This window comes from Neopelma chrysocephalum, unplaced genomic scaffold (genome assembly GCF_003984885.1).
Source record: "Neopelma chrysocephalum unplaced genomic scaffold, ASM398488v2 Primary Assembly neopelma1_165, whole genome shotgun sequence".
In the NCBI taxonomy this organism is placed as follows: Eukaryota; Metazoa; Chordata; class Aves; order Passeriformes; family Pipridae; genus Neopelma; species Neopelma chrysocephalum.
In genome coordinates, this window is record NW_020897827.1 from 571,961 (window position 1) to 594,410 (window position 22,450).

Sequence of the window (22,450 nt, forward strand, 5' to 3'; positions counted from 1 at the left end):
AAAATGCTGTCAGCAGAGGTACTGCCCTGGATTTTGGGAGAGCAGGCCACAGGATGCACAAGGAACTATTTGTAAGGTTCCCTGGGAGTCTGTTTTCAGCAGTATTGAGGTCCATAAATACCAGACACTTTTTGGGAGGTGTCTTTCCAGAGCAGAGGAGGAGACAATTCCAGTGTGTCTGAAGTCAAACAATCAGATGGTTGATTGAACTTGACTGAACAGGGATCTCCTCCTGGAAATTAGGAAGGAAAAGAGAGCAAGGTCAGGCTCCACAGCAGGACTGCAGAGATGCTGTTCAGCACATGTTCAGATGCAGCTGGAGTTGTCCCCAGTGTTGTCCCTCGGAAGCAGAGTCCAAACAAAAGGCTCTCTGATGTCCCTGTGGCTTTTGTGAGATGCTCCTTGGCACAGGAACCCACAGACCAAGAGATGCCTGATCAGCTCCTCTGGAAATCTGCAGGGAAAGCAAACCCAGGCATTGGGAAGGAGGGAGGCAGAGGCTCATCTGGAGGAAGGTGGAGAGCAGAGGTTTCCTGCTGGTGCTCTGCAGCTCCTGCTTGGAGGGTCTGGGAGGGCACAGCTTGTCACTGCTGCTCTGGGTGTTCTTATGAACCACTTCTGCTTTTTCTCACTGAATTCCACTGGGAAATCTGTTGTGCTGGGGTGGTTTTCTGTATCTTACCTGCCAGAACACGTGTGTGCAGTGCAGGGTTCAGTGTCCAAGCATGTGAGGTGGCATTGGAACAAACTGGGAAACCTCATGGCAGTGTCTTGCATCTGAAAAATATCAAAGCACACATCTGTTTGCCATGGGCTTGGGAAATCTTTGCTGAATTCCATTAAATCCATGCTGTCCCCAACTTCTCTTTGCCCTCAGTGTTCGATCAATGATGGTGCCGAGTTCAAAGCAGTGGCTGATGCCATGAAAGTGATTGGCTTCAAGCAAGAGGAGATCCAGACTGTCTACAAAATCGTGGCAGCCATTCTCCACCTGGTAAGGTCCCTGCTCCTGGGTATCCCTGGGCTGTTCCTGGACTGCCAGCAGCTCAGATTTTCCTGCTGCAGAAGCAGTTGGAAGGTCTGTTGGCTGGGAAAGTGTGCACAGCTCACAGCTCCCAGTGGTGAGGGAAACTCCTGGCTGGAGCAGGACACGGGAAGGATGGAAGATCACATGTATTCCTGCACATTCCAGATCCCAAACCAGCCACACCACTAAGTACTGGGAGCTGTTAAATGTTCTGAAAAAGGAATTGTTGGGGTTTGGCAGTGAGAGGGTGGGGAGCTTCTGTCCCCTGTTGCCCTCACACACCATCCCCACGGTGGTTCTGCTGCAGGGACAGTGCTGCACTGCATGGTGAGGCTTGAGCACAGGGCACACAGGACACCTCTTAGTTTTCCATGTTCTGAGGCTAAGGAAACCCTGGAATGCCCTGGGTTCTCCTGGGACCTGCCGAGCCTCCTCCCCTGCGCAGTGTCCCTGTAGAGAGAGGAGGGTGGCAAGGAACACTGCAGCTCTGCTCCAGCTCCTTCTCCTCCCTGGGATAGCTGTGCCCCAGTGCTGGGCTGGAACAGAGGCAGAGCAGAGTGGGGAACAGGCAGGGTGGGAGAGCACCCAGTCCTGGGGGTCACACAGTGCTTCATCCTGGCAGGGCAGGTATCCAGGAGCAGAGCTGTGGAGGTGCAGTCCCCGTGGCACTGACCTGCCAGCTTCCCCACAACATTCCCATTCCCTCTGTGGGCAGGAGAACTGCAGCCAGTGGGTCTGTGTTGGGCTGCAGTGAAGACACAAATCCAGTGTTCATATCCATAGTGTCATTTCCCATCCCTGGACTCTCGACCTTGAGATGGTGTTTGATTAAATCTCAGGAGGTGTTTGATGTGATTTTTCCCAAGGGCTGGACTGAACACCGAGCAGGGATGCTTTGCTTTGAGTCAGGCTTTGCTGCTCCCACTGCTGTTGGAGCTTTGTGAGCATGTGGATGTGCAGGGCCCACCCTTCCAGTGTGGCAGGAGATTGACTGCCTGGAACAGCAGGTGGAATACGGGTGGAAATGGGGGCGGACAAAGGAAATCGGGCAATTCCTGGACACGAAAGGACATGGAGAAATATCCACCTTCTCACTGCTTGTTGCAGGGGAACTTGAAGTTCTCCGTGGACGGAGACACTCCCGCAATTGAGAACGGGCAGGTGGTGTCCACCATCGCTGAGCTGCTCTCCACCAAGGCCGACATGGTGGAGAAGGCCCTGCTGTTCCGCACCGTGGCCACGGGCAGGGACGTCATCGACAAGCAGCACACGGAGCAGGAGGCCACCTATGGCAGGGATGCCTTTGCCAAGGTGAGTCCCAGCTCCCTGTCCCTGGGGGGTGACAGTGGCTCACACATGTTCCCCCCTGCCTTTGGCCTCGGTTGAGCTTCTGGCCCTGGAAGACAAAGCGTTTCTTGGAATCACAGAAAAAAATGTACTTGTGCACTGCTTGAAATATACATATTGAAAAAATACATATTTAAAAAATGCATATTTAAAAAAAACATATTTAAAAAATGCATATTTAAAAAATACATATTGAAAAAATACATATTGAAAAAATACATATTGAAAAAATACATATTGAAAATATACAGTGTTCATCCTACATTGAAACATTATAATGTTCGTTATGTTATAAAAAGCAGTGAAATGATTTGTTGATAAATGCAGGTGTAGGTATTTGATCTGTTAGCAGTGACAGGCATCCTGTGCTTCCTAATGGAGAAGCTGAACTGCTTTCTGGGCCAAAAAGCCATAAGGACTCGTATTTTACAGTGTTGGTCGAGCTGCACTGGGTACAGCAAGGAGCAGTGATGCCCCAGGAAAGGATTCAGTGTGGAATTGCTGTCAGAACTGCACAGCTTTCAGTACTCAGGAGCATTCCTGGGTGGATCAGTGAGCACAGTGCTTGCTGTGCATCCTGTGGGTTTTGTTTCTGGATGTACACACACTCCTGTGTTCTGTGGGGGATTGTGGCACAGCCCCATCCCTGCCCTTCCCAGCAGGGATCCAGCACCCACAGCCAGGAGGGCAGGGGCTGCAGGCCAGGCTGGCACCTGCAAAGGGAATATGTCATCCAGGGTGGGATGGTTTGTGAAATACAATTAATTTAGCAGTTAAACACAAGGAGCAGAGAGTGGAACTGCAATATCTAGCACACAGGTTGGAAACCCAAAGTGTTATCTTTTTTTTTTTTTTAAATAACCCCAGAATGGTTTGGGTTGAAAGGGACCTTAAAGACCATGTAGTTCCAACCCCCTGCCATGGGCAGGGACACCTTCCACCACAAAGGTGGGTACTGATGGCAGGAGGGACAGTTGTCCCTCCTTTGCTAAGAAATCAAATGATAGGGGAAGAAGAGGTGAAGTTATGAAGATCCTTGATTACTAACTTGACTCCTTTTCCTGATATAATATGTTTGCCCAGCTCCACAGCACATTTTGAACATGTAGACTTTGAAGGCTCTGCCTACAGAACATTTTCTGTTTGAAAGGGGAACTGGAATATTTTCCTGCCGTTGTGTTCAGTCGTTAGGTTTCTATAACTGACCTTTCACTTGGCTCTTCTTCACTATTGTTAAATAATTCTCAGGAATGGAAGTTATTAGGCAGCTGAAAAGCCAGCTGGGATCAAATTAGGGAACTGCTGTACCCAGTGACCTCGCTGGGATTTCAACTCTATGTGAATGAGTTTGGGAAGAAAGACAGGAACTATTTTCCTGGAATATTTTCCTCAGTGAGTGGCTGCTCACAGTTAGCAGGTTGTTATCTGTGGCTTTGGTGGAGGCAGGGCAGGGATGAGCTGTGAGGCTCCAGGTGCTGAATTTGCTGGGCAGAGCCGGGGCAGGAGCAGCAGAGCCCTCAGGGTGTGTGTCCTGCAGGCCATCTACGAGCGCCTCTTCTGCTGGATGGTGACACACATCAACGATGTGATCGAGGTGAAGAACTACGACACCACCGTGCACGGGAAGAACACGGTCATTGGGGTCCTGGACATCTATGGCTTCGAGATATTTGACAATAACAGGTGAGCCCTGCTCTCAAAGCCCAGTGCTGAGCCTTCTCCTTTCCCAGGACACTCATCACCTCTTTTTAATTTGTTCTGGTTTTGCAGCTTCGAGCAGTTTTGCATCAATTACTGCAATGAAAAGCTGCAGCAGCTCTTCATTCAGCTGGTCCTGAAGCAGGAGCAGGAGGAATACCAGCGAGAGGGAATTCCCTGGAAGCATGTGAGTGCTCTGGCAGGGCAGGGAGGGGTCGGGCTGAGGTCAGTGGACCAGCACAAGTCCCAGCTCTGAGGCTGCTCCACGTGCACATCCCTGCTGCAGTCGATGGGACATCTGTGTCCCTGCCAGCTGTCCTGGCAGACGTGCTGTCACACCAGGCTGGGGCAGGAGCCAACCAGTCCCCTCAAATATGGGAGAATAAGGGACTCCAGGTCTGAGAGAAAACCTCCTGTGGCATCTCTGTGATGCCACACACATCACTGTGTGTTTCTGTTCTGAGTGCTTCTGTATTTGGTCTAGTTGTTGATATTAACATGTAAAAATCTTGACTTTTCCTGTTTAAATTCCCTTCAGGATGCCAAGGACAGGATGTGCAGTGTCACTGTGGTGACTGCACACAGCTGAATTTTAAAAAGCATTTTAAAGTGCGTTCTGTAGCAGAGGTTTGTATCTGAGGGGTTTGAAAAATGATTTTCTCTGCTGTGAAGTGGTAAAGAGCAGCCTGTTTAATTTGAAATTAGAGATGTGCAGATTCAGAGCTGATTGCTTCTCCTGTGCACGGTGGGCCTCATCCTCACTGTTAGCACCTCCCTTTTCTCCAGCCACAGTCCCAAACCCCCCTGTTCTTTGTTTCCTCCAGATTGATTACTTCAACAACCAGGTGATCGTGGACCTGGTGGAGCAGCAGCACAAAGGGATCATTGCCATCCTGGACGACGCCTGCATGAACGTGGGCAAGGTCACGGACGAGATGTTCCTGGAGGCTCTCAACAACAAGCTGGGGAAGCACGCCCACTTCTCCAGCAGGAAGGTACCCTCTCCTGCACCCTCAAACCTTCCTTTCACCCTCCCCAGGCTTTGCTGGAGTAAGGAGAGAGGGTTCTGAGGGGTGGCTGGGCTGGAATCATCCCATCTGAGTGTGAGATGAGGTGCCCGGAGCAGCCGCAGTGCCCAGCCCCGGCTCGGCAGAGGGAGCTCCAGCACGTCCAATGGCACATCCCTTTTATTCCGGGATAAAAGGAGCCTGAGCTCGTGCCTTGACACATCATGATGTCATCTGTAACCAATCGATGCTGCGCTCCAGCCCACGTGCTGCTCTGCCCAGGCTGCTCTAACGCACAGTGACAGTGAAATTATCCACACTCCTGCTCTGGCACAGGAGTGCTGGGGGTCCTTCCCCTCATCATTGGCTGCAGAACGTGCTCATCTCCCCCTGTACCTCGCAGCACCCAGGCCCCCCCTTGCCTGGCTTTGTCTGGCCTACAATGGGTGAATTAAAAGGCTTCATTTATTCCTCACTTGGCAGCAGATTGCAAAAATGGTCACCAGCCTGATTAATTTGAGAATCTTTCACACTGAGTAATCAAATAAGGGCCTTTAATTTATTGATGTCTCTCCGCTCAGAAGCGCTGTCTGAAATGCTTTGTGAGTGCTGGTTCCCCCTCTCCCCTCCCACCCCGGCACAACATTTTATGTAGGTCAGAAATACCAAATTAGCCTGGTTGTGTAAGATATGTGCTAAAGGCTGCCTGGGGGGAGCCAGGGTAAACAATGCATCTGGCTGGGAATGAAAACAAACCAGAGCCACTCTTTCCTCCCAGATGTGGCTCTCCTGAAGTGCCCTGTGGCACCTGAGGACACCTCACCTGCCACGTGCACCCGAGCTGAGGGAGGGGGATCAGGGATCCTGGTTCCAGTGTTGACCCAGATCCAGCAGTGACACGGCACGTTCTGGGAAAACTCACCTGGAAAACAAGTGAAACCCAGCCTGGGTTCCTGTTTGAGGGCAAACTGCTTCCTTTAATAGTACTAATGCTTGGGAACAGTGAGACCCATCCAGGGGGAATGGAGTCTGGGATCCTCTGCAGGGGGTTGGGGTGGGAATGGTCCAGTTTCTGGAGCCTCTGGTCAGTGGATGTGGAGAAAGGAGCTGGAACTGGGTTCCTGTCCTGTCCTTGGTCTCAGGGGAAGGGGTTCCACCACAGAGGGAGCAGATGGTCCTTCAGGGGCTGGAATTTCATAAAATGTCTGGGAGGCTGTAAAATGAAACATTAAAAATCAGCTCTTAGCTCGAGTCCTTCCCTTCAGGAGTCCCTTCCCAGCAAGGAGACATTAAAGGACGAGGCTGCAGCTGCAGCGTTGCTCAGCAGGAGGTGGCGTTGTCAGGAACTGTCTGCACAAACTGAGGGGGAAACAAGGAATCCTGCTATAAATAATGCTTATGGAGGGGATGATGGATCTGCCTGGCTTGCTAATTTCTGACTAAATCAATAGAACCTTGAAAACATTGACCCACAAACCTCTCAGCATAATTATTACTCTTCCTCCCCCTCACGTCTCTGCAGTCGTCCTTTACCAGCACCTCAGATCTCTTCCCACCCAGAACTGCTGGAGGAAGCCTGAGCTTTCCAAAGCAGCCTCTTCCAGCGTGGATTACAACAAAGGGCTGGATTTCGTGTCAGGATTTGCCTTGGCAGGGGCGGTGGGTCCATCCAGACACCAGGAAATTCCGTGTGGGTGGAGGCTGTTCCTAAACACCTCCTGTGCTGATGTGTTGGGAGCAGCTCCCACCCTCAGCCCCAGTTCATGCCCCACTGCTCCCCTGGCTCCATGTGGATGAGCTCTGAGGGGCTGCTGTGCCCTAAATAGTCCCTGTCCTAGTTCGAGCCCCGCCTGGCTGATCCCAGCTGCCTCCTTGGTTGTCCTGGGAAGGCCAAACAAACCCAGGGAATGCTGGGGAACACTTCCACTGTGGGCATCTGTGGCAGAATGTTGTGTTCCTGGAGCAGGGGTTGTCCTTCTCGGAGCTGTCTGATTCTGGCTCTGCAGCCTGCTCTGCTGGCACTGCCCAACATCACTCTTTGCTTTCTCAACCTCTTCCAGTTCTGGCTCTTTTCTGTTGGAGTTACACTTTGGGAGGATCAGGTGCAGTGAGTGTCCTTGAATGCCCAGATCTTCAGAGTGTGGAGAACATCAATCTCAACCAGCTGGTTGTGAAGGGAACAGTATCAGTCACAATGTCAGTCCATGCTGGTCCAGCTGATGTTGTGTCTTCTGAGTCAGTGGGCAGGAGGGTCTTGGAAGTAGGAGAGAGATGGACATGGGACAGATGTGTGATGATAAGGTGATAGACACACTCCCACTCTCCAGTGATCTGCAGCCCAGGAAGCTCCTGAATCACTGCTGCTATCCTTAATAGATCAGGTTTTTTGTGTTTTTTAATTGTCAAAGAATTCCACAGCTTAGATACACACATGGAGTGCTCCTTGCTTCCTGTTTTCCTGTCTCCTCCCTTTTCCCTTTTAGGTTCTGTCTCTCACCTCCTAGTTTTGTGATTTGCCATTGCCTCTGAGCATTTTTAAATGGCAAACCATGGTTCACATCATCTCCATGTGATTTGCCATTGTCTCTGGGCATTCCTTTCTTAACAGTTATGTGTGGGGACCCTTTCTCTTGTCTTTCAGAGCCCATAAATTCCGTGAGCTGTCAGGGAGGAGCCTCCTGGAAAGGCTCACAGAAAGCCAAGCAGATGATCCACGGTGTTCAGAGACTTGCTGGTCTCCTTTTTTTGTGCTAATTTCAGCAGATTTGCTCAGTAGACACAAAGTCTGGACAGAATCACTTTTTAGAAGAACGAAAACCAAACCAACAAACAACAAAATCACTGATCCATGTTACAGCACCTCCCAGTCTCTCCAGAGCTGGATGAGTTTTAGGAGGAGCTCGTGCTGCCAACTGTGTCCTGTCTGGTAGCACAGGCACGTTTCCTTTGCCATTGGCTTTATACCTCTTTTATTGACTTGTTGCTTTGAGCTGTGTGTTTGGGTGGCAGAAAAAGGCCTTCCACCCTCCCCAGCCCCGTGCTGGGAACGCAGCTGCAGACAGAAAAATGACTTTGTTTTCCTGGTATTGCCTCGTTTCTTCGTTTTCTCTCTGTTCTGCTGCACCTTGGTCATCCATCAGCCCTGCAGCTCCTGCTGCTCTCCCTGCTCCTACTGGGCTGGGCTTCCCACACCTCTGGAGCCTCCTGGGCACGTTGGAGCCCACACTGCTTGGGTTCCTCCTTGGGGTTGATTTTTTGTCAAATATATTCTGTGTTGTTTTTTTCATCCATTCTGTCGGTTTGAGCCAATCTGTTTTCTCCTCTTGGACACAGGTGAATTTTTGGAGGATATCATCCTGCTCCCAGTCACCTCTCCTGCCCTGCACTTTAACCATGCTAAATTCCTCCTTTATTTTCCCAAGACTTTGGGGGGATTGCAGATATTGCTCCCAGCCCTCAGTGTTGTTAAATGGTGCCCGTGCTGCCTGCAAAGACTGAAGTCATCTCCTGCCCCTTTTGCCTGTAACAAAAATGCTCATTTTTTTATCTCATTCTCCTTTTTTAATTAAGCTGAACCTGATGGATTTTTTTGGCTTCTGCTATTCCTGAAGGGATGAGTTTATTACAACCACTGCTGCTGAGCAGCTGCCACTGGACATCCCTTCCAGAAGGGATGGGGTGGGAATTTGAGCTGGAGTGGTGGATCTGCAGGGGGGTCCCTGTTTGAGGGGTGTCAGATGACCAGGAGTGCTCTGGGACAGAACAAGCCCTGCTGTTGTAGCTGTCACATTTTAATTGGCTCATTTCTTTGCTGAGCAGTGACACAGCAATGGGAGAAATATAAAGGAAGACTTAAAAAAGAGTCACAAATGAACTCGTGGGTGCAATGTTTCTCTGCAGGCACAAGTGTTCTTTCTGCATAATGGTGTTTCTGAGAAAATAGCAATTTCTTTAATAAAACTACAGGCTCTTGCAGCTTGGTTTTGTACAAATTTATGTTCTTGTGGTATGAAAAAACACGATCAATATTTAACTGGATTTCACATCTGCACGTACATACATGAAGTGGAATAATTAGAGTTTCCAGTGCTATTTTGAAGGCGTGTTCTTTCCCATGAGGCCTGTAAATCCAGGGCTGATGCTTTCCTGTCAGTCCAGGGGTGATATTTTAATGTCTGTGGATTTATTTCAGCTTTGTGCCACGGACAAAACGCTGGAGTTCGACCGGGACTTCCGGATCAAACACTACGCTGGGGATGTGATGTGAGTCCGTGCCACAAATAAAAGTGGCACCTTCTATTTTTGTCCTTTCCCCAGCTCTGGAGTGGTACAATATTCTGATTTACTGCTGCTTCTGGTGCGAGCCAGAACTCTGTCACCCACAATTACAGTGTGCAGCACTTGCTTATCAATTAAATTTCCTGCTCTCCAGAGAGGGGGTTTGTGCTTGGAATGAGACAAAAGGAGGGTGAGGGGAGGGGGTGAGGGGAGAGCTGTGCTCCAGGGAGAAAAGGAGGGGAAAAAAGGCAGCAGTGTTTATGCAAGGAAGCTACACTGAGCTAATAAAATCTGGTTTAGACATCTGTTTAGAGTGATTATGTAACTCTGGCTTTAAATTCTCAATCAGTTTGAGCTCAGAGGTTTAACCTGCAGGAGGGTTGGGAAGGCAGGAATGTGTGCAGGAGGTGGGAGCAGTGGGAAGGAGGAGTAAGTGGAAGTGAAAGGTGCACATGTTTCCTGGGAAAGCTGTTGTCTGGAATATCACTGGAGTCGTTTAATGCTGTGGGATTTGTGTAATTTCCTGTGACAGCAGAATCTAAAGGGGGTCACTGAGGAAATAATTCAGGATTTCTTTTACCTTGGGATTAAATTTACCTTCAGTTTAGAAGGGCAACCAGTGTGTTCATATTGGAGATTTGAGGGTGGGGAGGCCCTGGCACAGGTTGCCCAGAGAAGCTGTGGCTGCCCCTGGATCCCTGGAATTGTCCAAGGCCAGGTTGGACGGGGCTTGGAGCAACCTGGGCTGGTGGAAGGTGTCCCTGCCTGTGGCAGGGAGTGGGATGAGATGGGCTTTAAGATCCCTTCCAACCCAAACCATCCTGTGATTTTATGGTGTGAGGGTGGCTCCATGCAGGGATTTGCATGCTGTGGGGCTCTGGATCCCAGAGCTGCAGTTTGGGTGCAGATTCTGGAGTTCGGGAAGGAGCTGAGTGGGAGTCGCTGATTGGGGAGACTTTGGAGCTCTTCCCTGAGGACAGAGCACTTGAGTCTTGGAGAAGAGATAAAACTCTGAAGCAGTGATGTTCCAGAAACATCCAGTGATGTTTCTGTGGGAATAAAAGTAGGAAGGAGTCCAAAATGTGTGTGTGTGTGTCTTGATCTCCAGGAGGGTTCCCCAGTCACTGGTTATAGGCTGCTCCTGATTTCGGGCCCTCTCCTACCAGAGAATCTTCCCTGACACCAACCGAGGGGCAGATTAGACATACTGAAACCAAACCTTCATTTCCTTAGGATTTAGCTCAAACACTCAGTTTGGAGGCAGAAATCCTGAGTGTAACTCTTGAATTTGGGTCACCTACGACCTCCCCAAGCCCTGGGAGGTGTCTCAGCCTTTCCTTGCACAGCTCAAACACCTTTCTGAGCCAGGGATCTGCAGTGTCTGTAGGAGTCCAGGGATGCTGATTCCACCCAGAAACCAGCAGTTCACAGAAGGACTTTGCTGCTTTGCAATTAACTCTGTTTTCCTTTTTTTTTAGCTACTCAGTCACTGGATTTATTGACAAAAACAAGGACACTTTATTTCAAGACTTCAAGCGCCTCATGTACAACAGGTAGGAGCATTAATGAGGTGAATTTTAAGCTGATTTGTCAGAATCCTGTTTTGTGGAGTGGATGGGAGCAAAGACTGAGCTTTTCACTGGTTCTATCTCTGTGTGAATAAACACATTGCTTGGGGATCTGATCGTTGTTCGTCCACCGTGACCTGAGGGCTCTTAGTTTGATTTTTCGGGTTAAAATCCCTGTACATGTTGGTTTTGTTCTGATACAACCTTTAACTGAACTAAATTTAAAGTGTTGGTTTGAAACCAACTGATTGTGCAGCCAAGATAGTGCAGAGATTCCTTGTGCTGCTTGATTTGTCATTAACCAGGTTGTTGCAGATGAACCATCACTGCTCTGGCCTTAATCAGTGCTAAAGATACTGAGCAGCCTTGGTCAACAACAGATATCCTTGGCCTCAGCTAAAACACCCTGTTTGGAAAGAAATGACAGGGTAAAGTGGGCAAATGGATTTAAATCCTTTTGTATGTGCAGTGACATGAGAGTGCAAACCATGAAGTCACGAGTTGGGCAAGGCAAAGTTGCCTTTTGAGTTGAATCTGTGAGTGCCCAGAGAGCTGCTTTCCTTCACAGCTGGCATTAAACCTGGTCTGGCTTTGGTAACTGTGGCCCCTCTGCAGCTTTCAGAGGTGACAGTGGCACAGACACCCTGTTTTACCTGGGCAGTGTTAACTTGGTTCTGTTCTGTCCTGTGGTGTTGGCTCGCTGTGCTCCCCTGAACAGCCCCACTGTTCCTGTTCTCAAGGCTTCCCATCGACCAAAAACCTTGCAAAATATTTGCTGGATGGAGGTTTTGTTATATTTAGCCTGTTTTCTGTGAGGTCTCTGGAAAAGCCTGTTCCCAAACAGCCCTTGCAGCACATTAAAGCTGTGACAGATTGGCCATTGCATTGCTGGAGCTGTGCTCTGTTCCTGTCTGTTCCCCAGCTCTCCCCATCCATCAGGGCCACTTTACCTCACCCTCAACCCTTCAAAAATATAGGCTAAAGTGTATAAATTGCTTTATGTATCCAGAGTGGTGCAGAAATACAGCTTGAAATCAGGTCACAGGTTCCCAGGGAGGATGTTGCGGGTCTTACTCTCTTCTGTTTTGATTAAATTCTTTATGTTGTGTCTGTAAATCAGCCCCTGCCTTTGATGGATCACCCCAGAGGGATTGTCACTGTCCCATCCCTGCACATCCTGATCTGAAGAGACGAATGTGCTGCCTGTTTTTCCAGAATATTCAGTTATAAGCTTGAACTGGCTCTTAGAAGCAGGAGATGTTGTGCCCAGGGATGTCACACTGATCCTTTGTGAGCTGAAAGCAGCAGTGGAGCTGGGCAGGAACGAGCTCCTGAATTTTGAATGGAGTGGAAGTGCTGTTAGACTGGGAATTAAAGAGACTCTCTTGTAGCTCCAACCCTGTGCTGAAGATGATGTGGCCTGAAGGGAAGCTGAGCATCACTGAGGTCACCAAGAGACCTCTGACAGCTGCTACTCTGTTCAAGAACTCCATGATTGCACTGGTGGACAACCTGGCACTGAAGGTAAAGGTTCCTGCTTCAGGATTGACTCCACCCTCTCAGGAGTTGGGTGTAGCTTCTCCCTGGAGACACTCCCCCCTTCCCATCACTGCCATCCCTCAGGGAGTGAGCTGAGCAAAGGCAGAGGAGCTTTGGATGTGCCAGTGGGCAGCTGGGAAGGTCACCTGGAATTCTGGTTCCTCTGGGACCAGTGGAGCTTTCACTCATAGGAAAGCCAGTCTGTCTTAGGTGATAGTTATTATATCAAATGAACAATTATCTTTAGCAGAGCTCTTTGGCAGAGGGCCCAGAGGAGGTTGTTCATGGTGCAGAGATTCTCTCTGGCTTCCAAATCCAAGGGGTTTCCATGAAAATACAGCCAGGCCTGTGTGAGTTCCTTCTTCCCTCCTCTTTACCGTGGCAGAGGGTGAGGAGGGAACCCTTTTATTTCACTAAATAATTCAGTTTTGTAGTGGAAGGCACAGCTTGGGCAAAGCACCACGTTGTGTGGAGGAAGGTGGGTGAGGGAATGATGTGGGAAGGGGCTGTTTGAGTGGGGGGATCCCTCATGTGAGCAGAGATCACCCCCTGAGGGGGTTCAGTGCACACAGAAACCCTGGGGTGTTGTTGGGGAGGGCTGTGAGCAGGGGGGACAGCAGGGAGGCTCTGCAGGTGTCCATGGAAAACCTTCATTTCCTTGTTTGTTGGAATAATTATTCCAGGCCACCTGGAAGTTGTAAAAACAGAATAGTCAAGGGAATGGCCTGTGGTGGTTTGAACAATCCCTGCAGCTTCCAGCAGGGCACGAGGGGTTTGAGTGGCACCTTCTCCATCCTGAGTCAGTGGGTACCAGCATTCCTCCCTGGAATTGGCTGGGCTGTGTGGGGTGAGTTCCTCTCAGGCCATTTATCATCAGTGTCTCTCAAATGCCAGCCTTTTCCAGGGCAGAACCAGGAGCTGTTTCCAAGCCAGATCCCCAAGGAAGTTCCTGTGTGTGTCTCAGTGTGGTCCTTTCCCATTCTTTACCTTCCCTAAACCTTCACTGAGAATTGAAGCTGTTGGGGTTTTCCTCATTTTCTATTGAATTGCATTGGAGAAAATTGTCTTGGAGTGTTGTATTTCCCACGGATCCCATGAAGGGAAGGCTCTCATGGAACAGATGTGTCTGTCAGGACTTGACAAGGGCTGTGCCAGGCAGGAAGGATCCAAGGGCTGCCAGAGTGGTGCAGGGCTTTATGGCCAACCCTGAGTGTGCTGGAGGGCTGGAGCAGTGGGGGTGACACTCACACTTTGGGGTCTGCACTTGGAAAGTTCTCCTGGTGATGCTCCTGCACAACAGCATGTGCAGGTGCTTCATGTGCAAAGTGAAGGAACCTGGATGAGCTTTAGCCATTTTCCAGGGGGATCCTGGCTGTTCTACACCTTGAAAAACCCCAAACATTTCATAGGATTACAGAATTGTTAAGGTTGGAAAGGGGCTTTGAGATCATCAAGTCCAACCCTCAACCAGCACCACACCGTGTTCACCCCTAAACCATGTCCTCAAGTGCCACATCCACGGGGTTTTTGAACACTTCCAGGGATGGGGACTCCACCACTGCACTGGGCAGCCTGTGCCAGGGATGGACAACCCTTTCCATGAAGGGATTTTCCCAATATCCAACTGAAACCTCCCCTGGCACAGCTGGAGGCTGTTCCCTCTCCTCCTGTCCCTTGTTCCCTGGGAGCAGAGCCCGACCCCCCCAGCTCCCCTCTCCTGTCAGGAGCTGTAGGAAATATTGGTGAGACCCCTCCTGCAGCCAAGCTTGTGGTACTTTAATTTTGGGGAGGTTGGTAGGTCAGGCTGCTGAACAAAACCATTGTGTGCTTCAAACAGTAACTCAGAGAGCAGAGTGAGTGAATGCTCCTGGGTGGCTGCCCTGCCCCAGGGGCTCTCTGAGGTGACTTTTGGGGCAGTTCATGATATGTGCATGTCATTAGCAAGCCAAGAACTGGGCATTCAGGCCTTGATTTTGAGGTATTGGCTGTGCACAAATCACTGGGTGCTCTGCCCCTGGGTCCTTCCCAGTTCGGATCCTTGTCTCTGCCCTTCCCTCTGCTGGGGCTGCTGAAGCCACTCTCTGTCCTGGGGACACCACCACTGCAGTTCAGGTGCTCTAATCCTGCCCTGTCACTCATTTTTTTCCATGCTGAACTCGGGGCTGGAGCTGCACTCTGTGGGGATCAACAGTGACAGCATCTGTGTGTCTGACTGTGGTTCAGACCCCGCAGGACTTTTTTGGGAAGCCTGTGGTCACAGCTGATGGAAACAGCTCTGAAAACAGGCTTGCACAAGCTGTGTGAGCTGCTGTGGTTTAGGGGTGGCAGAGGAATAAGGTTCCATAGGGAGAGGTAAAATCAGTTCATATTTTGCTCAGCTGTTTCTCCAAAAAAAAACAAGAAGAAAGGCTTGAGTTTGAGCTGATGATTTATTCACATTATCTGAGTGTGCCCAGTGCAGTCAGAGCTGCTGCCTCATCCTCCCCTCCCATTCCACCTGGGCTGTTCATGCCTCTCTGAAAACTCTTTAAACCATATTTTTATGCTCAGTTTTCTACAGTCCCCAAACAAGATGGCAGCCCAGGAGCTCCTCTTCCTTGACACTCATTTGGCCTTTCCTGAAAAGCTGAAGGGTTTTTTGGCTGTACCAACAGTATCTTTAAACCTTCGGGGGAATAGGCTCCAAAAGTACCAGGAATAACAATAATGATAGAACCATAGAATTGTTAAGGTTGGAAAAGACCTTTAAGATCATCAAGTTCAAACACTCACTCAGCACCCCCAGAATCTCAAAGTGTGGGACCACAGTGCACAATACCTGCAGCACTAGTTGTTATTTAACTTCTCTGGTACTTAAAATAACAACCTTTAAAATTCTGTTCAGTTGCTACTCTGGTTTAACTCTGGAATTTGGTGATGACACAGAGTTCTGTGAGGGGAAGGGGCAGGTGTTGTGGTTGTTGGGGTGTCAGATGCTTCCACTGGGGTCAGGAGCAGGGCAGTGCTGTGAAGAGTGTTCTCAAAAATGGCTTTGATTTCAGTGGGTGCAAATACGTGTTTGTACATGTCTGGAAACCCAGGAAATGTGGCTGGAAAGGCCAGACCACCCCTCAGACCCTGGGCTCAGTTTTGGGGCTCTCCAGATGTTGAGGGGCTGGAGCGTGTCTAGGGAAGGGAACGGAGCTGGGAAGGGGCTGGAGCAGCAGGAGCAGCTGAGGGAGCTGGGGGGGCTCAGCCTGGAGAAAAGGAGGCTCAGGGGGGACCTTCTGGCTCTGCAACCCCCTGACAGGAGGGGGGAGCTGAGGGGGGTTGGGCTCTGCTCCCAGGGAACAAGGGACAGGAGGAGAGGGAACAGCCTCCAGCTGTGCCAGGGGAGGTTTAGATTGGATATTGGGAAAATTTCTTCATGGAAAAGGTGATCAGGCATTGGAACAGCTGCCCAGGGCAGGGGTGGAGTCCCCATCCCTGGAGGGGTTTAAAAGCCCTGTGGATGTGGCACTTGGGGACATGGGTCAGTGGTGGCCTTGGCAGTGCTGGGGAACACTCCTCTCAGAGGACTTTTCCAGCCTAATGCTTCTGTGGTTCCATGGAATATGTCTTTGGAAGGTGTCTCAGTACTGCTGTAATCCTCCAGGTTACACCAGGAGCCTTTTGGGCACAAACCTCTGGCAGACAGAAGAAAACACCCTTATTTTGGCTGGTTTTTTGGTGGAAAGCCCAACTGGCTCCAGGAGTGGCCACGTTCCCTTTCTCAAGCACGTGTTTGGCTGCCTGTGCTGTTCTTTGGAGGGTTTGCTTTCCCTGAGATGGATTATTTTGGGTGGCTTTTTTGTAAATCCTGACACAGGAGGTGCTGGGGCTGCCCCAGCTGGGAATGAAGAGCTTCTCTGGGAGCTCTCTGGACATGCAGCTCTTCCTTTGTTCTTTTCTTTTTTCCCCCTCCTCTGTAACTCCTTTTGTTTGACTCTCCCTTCCATCCCTCCCCTCTCCTATCCAGGCTGACAGGCTTCATCTCTAGTAAGTTATAATGTCACCAGCTGTGACTGATGGGACAAATCCAGCACAAATTTGTCAGTCCTGTGTCCCATCCCCTCTCTCATCTAAGAGCTATAAACTGTTGAACAGAAGCCTCCCAAGGAGGAGTTTGTTCAGTGTGCAATGGCTTGAAACTGGTTTGTTTTCTTTTGAACACCTAAAAATCTAAAAATCACTCAGTTTGATTGAAAAATAAAATGAGTTGCAATTAGGCATCTAAAGAGCTTTCAGAGTGGGGTCTTTGTGTCTCTGCATTTCAGTTCTTCCCTTTAGAAACTGCAGTTCTCTGACAGGAAGAATGGGAGCTGCATAATTATCCCCCTGAAGAGCTGGGGCTGGGGGGATTGGAAGCCTGGAATAATCTACTTTAGAATTTACCCTTGAAGCTGTCGTTGCTGAGAGGCTTTAATTGCACTGTAATTGCACTGATAGATGATCTCCTGTCTGTGCAGGCACTTCCCAATCCTGCTTTCCAAAGGGTTTCAGCCTTTTATAGCAAAAGCAGACACATTTGCTCCCCTTTGTGCTGGACCTGAAGTCACAGATTTGAGGATTTTTTGCATTTTTGAATGTGGAATATTTGTGATATCAACCTCAAAAAGTGATTTATGTTCCTCTTGCCATCAGATGCAGCACAGGGCAGGTCTGGCATGGCCTGGCACCACCTGGTGTTGGTGACCCTGCTCCTGGCACTGAGAGAGGTTTGTCCCTGCTGGTGATGAAGGGATGGAGAAGTGGCCCAAGGTGAACATCAGCAGGAGGGGATGGGGTGAAGTGGAACTGGGCACAGCCCCAAGGCTGCCAGAGCTCCAGGAGGGTTTGGACAACACTCTGAGGGACAGGGAGGATTGTTGGGGTGTCTGTGCAGGGCCAGGGGTTGGACTGGATGATTCTTGAGGATCCCTTCCAACTCCACATATTCCATGATTCTGTGGGTCTTTGAAGTGCTGACCACTCACCTTCATGGTTCCCAAGTCCAGGTGTCATTCAGAGCTCTCTGTGTATCCTGCATTTTCCCTGAACAGCTCATTTCCAGTCCCACAGGAGCCTGGTCCCAGCAAAGAGTGGGAGAACAAATAGAACAGGGATGGGATGTGTTGGAAGGGATGCTGCCTCCAGCTCCCTGACAGGAGGGGGAGCCAGGGGGGGTAACAGGAGACAGGACAAGAGGAAACGGCCTCAAGCTGTGCCAGGGAAGGTTTAGGTTGGATATCAAGGTTGGATATCAGGGTTTCCAGCCCTGGCACAGCTGCCCAGGGCAGTGGTGGGGTCCCCATCCCTGGAAGTGTTCAGAAAACCTGTGGCTGTGGGTTAGTGGTGAAAATGGTGGTGGTGCTGAGCTGATGGCTGGACCTGATGGTCTTAAAGGTCTTTTCCAACCTGAATGATTCCATGACTGTGAATTGCTGTGGCAGAAGGAAGTGCTCCCTGCTGGTGACTTTGTAGGAGACCTCACCCCAAGCAGAGCTGGCTGGGGTATCATGGAATCATCATGGAATCGTTTGGGTTGGAAGGAACCCTAAAGCTCATCTCAGAATCACAGAACATTCTGAGTTAGAAGGGACCCACAAGGACCATCCAGTCCAACCCCTGGCCCTGCCCAGACACCCCCACAATCCCACCCTGTCCCTTAGAGTGTTGTCCAAACCCTCCTGGAGCTCTGGCAGCCTTGGGGCCGTGCCCACTGCCCTGGGGAGCCTGGGCAGTGCCAACCACCTCATTCCACCCCCTGCCATGGGCAGGGACACCCTCCACCAGCCCAGGCTGCTCCCAGCCCTGTCCAGCCTGGCCTTGAAGTGTCCTGAGGAAGCTGCATCCCTGGTGTTCTTTTTCTTCCCTGAGGAAGAGCCGAGTGAGGAGGGCACTGCCCTGGCAGGGGCTCAGCTGTTTCTGGGAGCTGGGCACTGTTTCCCTGCATCCAGCTCTGCCTCAGTCCCCTGGGAAGGAGAGGAGCCAAAGGAGGCTGTGAAGGAGCTGTGCCTGCCACACTCTGTGGGAGCGATGGAGTCACCGGGAGAGGGGAGGTGACGTAAGGACGGATGTTGCCCACACATCCTGCTGCTTATTCCACGTTCCTCGTACCTATCCCTGCTCCTGAGCTGCTTCCTGGAGGGTGGGCAGCTCCAGGATGCTGCCAGCTCTTTGTGGGTGCTTAGCTCAGATTTTCCTCCCTCTCCTCGTTGCTTTATATTCCCATCCCAAGGACAACCCTCCAGGAGAAATCCCAGCCTGGTGCTGCTGATGGCATCCTTGAGAAAGCAGGGAAACATTCCAGCCCAAAACCTTCCCTGGTGGCTTATATCAGCCTTTAGGAGATGCTTTTCCAAGGCCTCCATATCTTGGCCTGTTCATTGCTCATCAGTGAGTGGAAGATCCTTGGGTGTCTCCAAGTGCTGCCAACTCCAGGTTGTGTCAGGATTAACCAGGAAAGCCAAGGATGGTCCTGTTTCTTCAGTATTCCTGCAGGGAAACAGCAATTCTGGGCCTTTCCTGTTATCCTGAGATTGGGTGGGTGACCTCAAATCATAGGGAAATCATAGACAGTAGGGCTGAAGGAGACCTGGGAGTGCCCCCAGTTCACCTGTGTTTGGGGACACCTCTGCCTGTATCTTCCCCTTCAGATGCTTGTTCAGGCTGTTCTCCCTAGTGATGGAGAATCCCTCCTTTCCTCAGGCTCTGCTCCCACTCCTTGTTTTCCTGATGCCTAATTTGAGTTTTTATACCATGGTTAAAGCCACAGTTCTTCTGTGTCCTAAAGCTGAATGTTCACGTTTCCTCATATTTACCCTTTAAATGTATAAAATCTACACCAGGATGGTTCTGTGGCTCCTTGGTCCTTCTAGACTAAACCTGTATTTCCTCTGAGTCACATTTGCTGGATTTTTTGATCTTTCTTGTTCTTGCCTGCACTGACTCACTGTTCCCACTTGAACTGCAGTGCCCTGTGTGAGGTGTTCAGAGAATTAGAAATCTGTTGGGTTTTTTATCTTGCAATTTTCCTGTTCTTGTGCCCTTTCCTAGAAAAACATGAACTTGCCTCGTGTGAGCTTGAACTCCTGCACCTCTTTTTAGCACCAGTGTAAAATCAGTTTTTCATTATTTATTAATCAACTATTTCTGCTGAATGTGGAACTTTGCATTTGTTCTCAATGAATTAACCCCTCTCTTCCCCCCCCCCCAGACCACTTCTCCTCTTTGTTACCATTGTGGGGTCTTGAGGCCATCCAGGAGTGCTGGAACACAGCAGACTCCTCTGGAGAACCCTCGGGGTTCCCTTTTGAGATCCCTCTGGTTCCTCAGAGCAGTTCACAGCCCCTCAGCTTCATCTGGTCCAGGGCAAAGTTGCTGAAATGTCATTCCTGGTTCCCAGTCGTGGTGATCAAAGGGGACATGTAATGTTCAGATGTCACCCAGGCTGTGTCCCCCTTTATCAAGGTGTCAGATTGCTGCAAACTGCTTTTTGGAATGCTGCAGCTCCTGTGTACCTGTGGCATGTCCTCTGAAGGTCTCTGCCTGTCCTGGGACCTCCTGAGCTCACTGGGATTCTCTGAGTTCTCTCCTTGGCTGGTGCTGAGGTTTGGTGGGCAGTGGGCTCTGCCAGCCTGCAGGAAGTGCCACTCCTTTTGCAAGGGGTACTTAAAAAGTAATACCTATCACACAATACCTATAACACAATTTTGCCTTGAAAAGCTCTGATGGGCCTTATATGGAGCTGTGTCAGGGCAGGATCAGGTTGGATCTCACGGAAAGGTTCTTCCCCCAGAGGGTGGTTGGCACTGCCCAGGCTCCCCAGGGCAGTGGGCACAGCCCCAAGGCTGCCAGAGCTCCAGGAGGGTTTGGACAACGCTCTGAGGGACAGGGGGGGATTGTTGGGGTGTCTGTGCGGGGCCAGGGGTTGGACTTTGATGATTCTTGTGGGTCCCTCCCAGCTCAGGATATTCTGTGGTTCTGTGATGATGGGTTGCTTTTCCACACCCCACCAAGGTTGGAAGTGAGATAGCAAGGGCTGACAAGAGAAAGAAAGGAATGAACTCCAAAACCCAGTGGGATGGAGGTGCCTGAGTGTAAAGGCCTTGTAGCCACCCCTCAAACTGGTGCTGGTTACAGACCACACTGACCTAACTGAAAGCTGCCTTTAATCAAATAAAAATGAAAGGAAACATCAAAACACTCTGACAGGCCTGATCTCACTGTGAAGGGTGTGATCCTGTGGGACACACCAGAGCATCCAGGATCAGCCCAGGCAGGGGCAGGACCCCTGGACTGTGTGGGGTGGAGTAAAGCCACCTGTCCCTGTTCCACCTTCTCTGCCCCCTGCACGCCCAGGGTGGTGCAGAGAGAGGAACTCACATGCTGCTGGGTTCTGTTTGTCCTGGGGAAGGTCCTGTGGGCTGGAGGCAGCTGGAGGTTGGAGTTCAGTCATTCCCATCCCTCAGGCCTGTTGGAACAGGGTTTGGACTTTGTTCAGCACAGCTAAAACTGAGATTAGCTCAGTTGGTCAGAGCCTGGTCCTGCCAATGCCAGGGTTGTGGGTTCAGTCCCTGCAAGGGCCGTTCCCCCAAGAGTTGGACTAGAAGATCCTTGTGGGTCCCTTCCAGTTCAGAATATACTGGGAAAACTGATGGAGCAATCCATGCTGCTTTTAGAGGAGGTGCTGGGAAAGCCACATCCAGCAGGGCAATGAATTCCATGTTCGTTATTCCATATAAATACATCTCTTTCTCACAAGTTGTTTCCTAGGCAGAGCATCAACCTTTAACAGCTTCACTGCATCAAACACATTCAGGTGTTACCTCTGCATCTGCAGGATGATTTTGAATTTTTGGCAGTAGATATGTGCCACAGTCAGTGTCAGCAATTACAAAATCTGGGGTTTGTTTCAGTTCATTTTTAGTTTTGTCTAGAAAAACACCACAAGTTGTTTTGGAGACCTCTCTCTCCTCTTGCAAAGTTAAAGCTTTGGTCTTGCAGACCACAGATTGAAGGCTACTCCCTTCTTAGAGTTTACCATACAGAAGAAAAGGACTTTAACCTTTATCCCCAACTCCCAGATCGTGGATGGAGGAAGGAGGGAAGAGGCAGAGGATGGGATGGAGCAGAAATTGATACCCTACAGATTTCCCACAGAACTGGGATTCAGAACTTGCTTTCTGTGCAGCCCAGACACTCAACATGATGATGCTTTATGTCTAGTGAGATCTTTGAGCATTAGGTAATTCTTGTTAAGACAACAGGGATGGGTCCTACAAGGGTTGTTGCGGGGTGTGAAGGGTAGGAAGGTGTTACTGTCACCTCTGTTTTAACCCTCTGGTTCCTGCTGAGCAGCCACAGCTCGTGCAGCTGCCAGGGAGGGAATTTTCATGTTGAGGGAATACAGTAGATGAGTTGGGAGGGGGAGATCCTTCAGGCCTCAGTCCATACCTGGAAGGAGTATGCCCTTCCACCTGCCCCCCACCACGTGGCCTGAGACCCCACAATGGAGCACTCACCAGACCACCAGGGGAGAGATGGACGAAAGAGGAAGTTTATTGTGGGATAGGGGCTTATATAGCTCTTGGGAGGGTCAAAGGGGACCAATCACAGGTGAGGAGTCTTGCAATCAGGTAGGGAGTTTACAGCCAATAAGGAAGGGGTTAACAAAGGACCAATGGGAGCACCTTGGGACATCTTCCCAGGACTCTCCTGCCTGAGAGATAAGGGGTCACACAGAAGGTGTCGGGGAAAAGCAGTGACTCTGCAAAGAGCCATCTTAACATGAGTTTAAACAACATTAAAAACTTCTGATTCACCAGTCCATCTTTGGCAGGATTTTTTCCATAAATCCATTGCTACAAGGGAACATACGAAATTCCCTCATACTGAGGAATTTCCCTCATACTGAGGGAATTTTCACTGAGGGAACAGCTGTGTGTGCACAGACCTTTCTGTGTGTGCACAGACCTTCCTGTGTG

General features: G+C 50.1%; 1 protein-coding gene across 3 annotated transcripts in view; it reads left to right on the forward strand.

The window, feature by feature from the left end:
* Positions 1-22,450, forward strand: part of MYO1D (myosin ID) — a 145,068-nt gene that overhangs the window by 37,232 nt on the left and 85,386 nt on the right. For all 3 annotated transcript variants that reach the window (XM_027701693.1, XM_027701696.1, XM_027701695.1), the window contains exons 7-14: positions 878-994; positions 2,135-2,338; positions 3,912-4,057; positions 4,145-4,259; positions 4,897-5,067; positions 9,272-9,342; positions 10,836-10,910; positions 12,317-12,449. In XM_027701693.1, the coding sequence (XP_027557494.1) occupies positions 878-994; positions 2,135-2,338; positions 3,912-4,057; positions 4,145-4,259; positions 4,897-5,067; positions 9,272-9,342; positions 10,836-10,910; positions 12,317-12,449 (1,032 nt within the window). The remainder of the gene's footprint in view (positions 1-877; positions 995-2,134; positions 2,339-3,911; positions 4,058-4,144; positions 4,260-4,896; positions 5,068-9,271; positions 9,343-10,835; positions 10,911-12,316; positions 12,450-22,450) is intronic.